The 4,352-nt window shown below is 51.6% G+C and overlaps 1 protein-coding gene across 1 annotated transcript in view; it reads right to left on the reverse strand.

Annotated features, from left to right (window-relative positions):
• Positions 1–4,067, reverse strand: part of CUNH7orf73 (chromosome unknown C7orf73 homolog) — a 19,372-nt gene extending 15,305 nt beyond the window's left edge. Inside the window, exons 1-2 of the mRNA XM_021709963.1 lie at positions 4,038–4,067; positions 2,626–2,952 (exon numbers count right to left, since the gene is read on the reverse strand). Of these exons, the coding sequence (XP_021565638.1) occupies positions 2,626–2,952; positions 4,038–4,067 (357 nt within the window). The remainder of the gene's footprint in view (positions 1–2,625; positions 2,953–4,037) is intronic.
• Between the last annotated feature and the right edge of the window lie 285 nt (positions 4,068–4,352).

The raw sequence follows: 4,352 nt of genomic DNA on the forward strand, positions 1-4,352 counted from the left end.
AGGCAATCCACTCAGCTCAGCCTCCCAAAGGCGCGGGATTACAGGCTGAGCCACAGAGCCCGGCTGTGTCTGTGTTTTTAACTACTTTATTGTGTTAACTCATTTCTAATCTTCACAACAAAACCATGAGGTGAGTTCCCCTCTTCAGATGTAGAAGCATAGGATATTTAAATAACCTGCCAAAGCTCCCACAACTTGAAAACAATGGAGGGCGGGATCAAACCTCTTGAATACTAGGGCATGGTGGTCACTGTTTTACGGATGAAATGACTGAAAGCAGAGAGAAATACAGACTCAACTTCAGAGTTCATTAATCACTTGGCGGTGTAATAAATGTAAAAAGTAATACTGTCTACTTCTTCCAATGAAAGCAATGAAGGGGGAGACCAGAGAGCGAGAGAACATTAGTGTTCCAGTTACCTCTCAGCTAGGAATTTAATAGATGGCTTCAGCATCTCTCCTAAAACGCCAAGAATTCTGAATTTTCAAATCAAAATAAAATGTTTACCCGGTAAAAATTTATTCCAAAACCAAAGAAACTCATTCTGCAAAAGCACTTGAAAAGTTTCTTGTAATTGAATCAATCATGTCCTCCAAATTCATCAATGAGCAACAGATGTGTAGGCGGCTCAATTATATATTCCTACGCTTGGGTGATACAGCTTTTAACCCGGTGTTTCCTACAAGAAAATGACTGTAATTATTCCTAAATCCTAGTTAGGACACTGGAGAAACTCCCAGAGGCAAAGGGGCAGGCCTGTCTTACTTGGGCAGTTTATGTCAAGGACAGATAAGATACTCTCATGGCTAATGGAATTTAACAACTGCCATCTTTCAAAAGGAAAGAAGGGGCACCTTTTGTGTCTAAAAAATAAAAATAGGCTGGGTGCCGCGTGGCTCATGCCTGTAATCCCAGCACTCTGGGAGGCGGAGGCGAAAGGATTGCCTGAGCCCACGGGTTCAAGACCAGCCTGGGCAACATGGCAAGAGCCCGTTTCTACAATAAATCAAAAATAATTAGCTGGGCAGGGTGGTTCATGCCTGTAGTTCCAGCTACTTGGAAGACTGAGGTGGAAGGATCATGTGAGCCCAGCAGGTTGAGGCATGGTGGCTCAAGCCTGTAATCCCAGATTTTGGGAGCCCAAGGGTTCGAGACCAGCCTGGGCAACTTGGTGAGACCTTGCTCTACGATAAATCAAAAATTAGCCGGGCATGGTAGCACACGCCTGTAGTTCCGGCTACTTGGAAGGCTGAGGCGGGATTGACAGAGCCCAGCAGGTGGACGCTGGGGTGGCTGTGAGCATGCCACTGCACTCCAGCCTGGGCAACAGAGTGAGACTCCAACTTAAAAATAAAATAAAATAAAAAATAAAGGCATGAGCCATAGCAGAAAACTCATTTTTGACTTGAACAAGAGAAATTATGTTTACTCATGCTCACTCACTTTTGAGAAAAATCATTTGTATTCTAGTGTCTGACTCACTCCTTAAAGTGATGAGGGCTCCAATTCTGCCCTCAGGAGGTGGTTTACTTACTAACTTAAGGTTTATTCCAGGCCCCCACTCGCCACCTTCTCAAAAATGCCAACCAGGAGGGGGCTCTGAGTCAGAGGAAATGTCTGTCGTGCAAAAGAACAGAAAGGGGGTCAAGCTGAAAGTCATGACAGACACACAAGTTTGCACACGAGGACAATACACAACCGTGGGATGCAGCGCGCCATGAGCAGCTTGGAGCGCACGCTTTGACACCTCAGAGCTGCGGGGACTTGACCGCTGCACAAAACACTGGCAGCCGGGCGCGATGGCTCACGCCTGTAGTAATCCCAACACCTTGGGAGGCAGAGGATTGCCTAAGCTCGGGGGTTCAAGAACAGCCTGGGCAATATGGCGAGACCTGGTCTCTACAACAAACGAAAAAATCAGCCAGGCGTGGTGGCGCACGCCTGTGGTTCCAGCTACTTGCAAGGCTGAGGTGGAAGGGTCGCCTGAGCCCAGCAGGTCGAGGCTGCGGTGGATGGCCGTGAGCGTGCCACTGCACTCCAGCCTGGGTGACTGAGTGAGACTGACTCCAAAAACAAAAAAAAGAAAAGAAAAACCACTGGCAAAGGGATGTGTGGAGAGGCAGGCAGGAAACCCTCGAGTCACCTCGCGACAAGGAACCCATCGGTCACCCGAAACAAGGAGCCCACCCATGGGTCACCTCGCGACAAGGAGCCCGTCGGTGACGCGAGACAAGGAGCCTTCGGGTCACCCCGAGACAAAGAAGGGTCGTGACGAACCGGCGCGGGGGGTGGTGGCCGCGGGACCTAACCCATGCCGAGGCCGGCTCGACAGGACCCGCAGCCCGAAGGGCAAGAGGGCCCCAGCGACGCCAGGTCGCTGTCCTCAGTGGCTCCACTCACCAAGAACTGGAGCATGGTGGCGCAGGCGAAGGGCGGCGGTGACGGCGCGGGGCAGGCCGGGCCTGCGTCTGCGCGAGGGGGCGGGGTCCGTAGTGCACTTCCGGGTCACACTTCGCCAGCACCTCCCCCACCCGGCAGCGGCGCCTCGGGCTGTCGTTTTCCTTTCCTGCGGGACGCCCGGGACTCTCACCCTAGTCTCTTGGCGGAGAAGGGCTGTCACTCACCTCTGGCGGAGCGGCGAAAGCACCAGGCCCTCGAGGAGCAGGTCCTCGGCGCGAACCTAAGCTTTGAACGTTCCGCTTTTGTGAACCATGGCCAGCGCCCAAGGCATGTGCATTTTCCCTAACGCCACCGGCTGCTTGCACCGCCTGCTTTAGGCTCCTGGCCGGGAGGGACGTACAGTGGCGCGCCGGGAGCTCCGCCCTGTGCTGCGCCCAGCCGGGAGAGAGGGAGGAGGCCTGCGTTGTCAGAGCCTCGCGCGTCTGCCGCGCGACCCACCGAGGACCCGCGGTGGAGGCTGCGTGGTTAGGAGGCTGGAAGGCCTTTGGAGTCTGGGGACACGAGGCCCGGTCTCCCGCAGCAAGCCAGCACTAAGACCGCGAGTCCTGCCTCCGAGGAGGGCAGTTATCCGCCCTGAGCCGGGGACTGAAAGACAGGCCTCAACTGCCTCTCCAAAGACTGGATTTTAGAGCCACTTTTTGCATGGGTTAGAGGAGCAAGGCGGTCTGAGGCCGGTGAGGCAGTCAGTGACCTGTGCAAAGTAGTCGTTTGGCGGCTCTTGGTAAGGCGCATATTCACAAAATTGCATCCTTTGCATGATCGGAGGGTGGAGATTTTGGCTGAGGTTGAAAGATAAGCCATGGATGCAGACCCAATTGAAGGGTCGGTGGTCCCAACCGGTTTGAACCGGCCAAGAGCTGACTCCAAGTTCCTGAAAAGCAACCTTTACCATGGTAACCCATAAACCAGAGATATTATCTGTAAGAAAGCTAGTGGGAACTTAGGCATGTATTATTCGGCTATGTGACTGTAGCTATATGGGTGTTGAAATCAACTAAAAGCAAGTGACTAAACGAGACTAGTTAGATTTGGTGGCCTGGGTTTCACTGGCACAGCTGGGCTCAAGTCATGATTGCCTTGCAATCCCCTAACCCCCAGCCACGAGCAAGCCACTTCAACTCTCTGAAGTTCAGTGTCCGCCTCTGTAAATTGGGCCAACACCAGCCTCCTTATTGAGTTCTGTGGAGACCAAATGAGATCATTTGAGGGATCAATAAATGCTGGTCATGTGTCTGGTGTGGACAGTGAGTTCTGGGAAGTCTCTCTTGTGTCATCTTCCCGGGCACACTGCTAGCCAACACCTCTCCCGGGCTTCAAATCCCTCAACAATCTCCTTCAACACACACAAGGGGAGACCACTCTTCCCTGTTTGAGCTCAGCCTTATGAATTCACCCGTATCTACTATATAAGTAGAACCCTGGTTCCAAATTCTAAAACCAAATCATATTAGCTGCAACCAAATGGGAATGCACAGTGGACAACAATGGGGAGTAGGAAGGCTATAGGGACACAGTGGACAACAATGACAACAGTGGACAACAATGGGGAGTAGGAAGGCTGTAGGAATTTAAGTACCATTTTATATTTCTGCTTTTCTCCATACATGTTTCATTGTTCTTTCTCTGCTTTCTTTTTGTTTGAGAATATTGTCACTGTAACGTACTTTTTACTTGTCAAATGGTCCAACCAGTGAAGTAGGGTCCGAGCGATTAAATAACAGCCCACCGGCTTAATTTTAACAAAGGGGAAGTTTAGTCAAGGCTCTGCCAGCTGGCAACCGCTTGCAGGAAGAGAGCTCCAAGCAAGATGGCCCCGAGCCCCCACTCAGAGCTCCCTTAAGTAGTCCTAGCTTACATCTTGGTTAGCTAAAGTCAGAGTTGGACATTTTCC

This window comes from Carlito syrichta, unplaced genomic scaffold (genome assembly GCF_000164805.1).
Source record: "Carlito syrichta isolate Samal-C Ts95f unplaced genomic scaffold, Tarsius_syrichta-2.0.1 Scaffold287784, whole genome shotgun sequence".
Taxonomy (NCBI): Eukaryota; Metazoa; Chordata; class Mammalia; order Primates; family Tarsiidae; genus Carlito; species Carlito syrichta.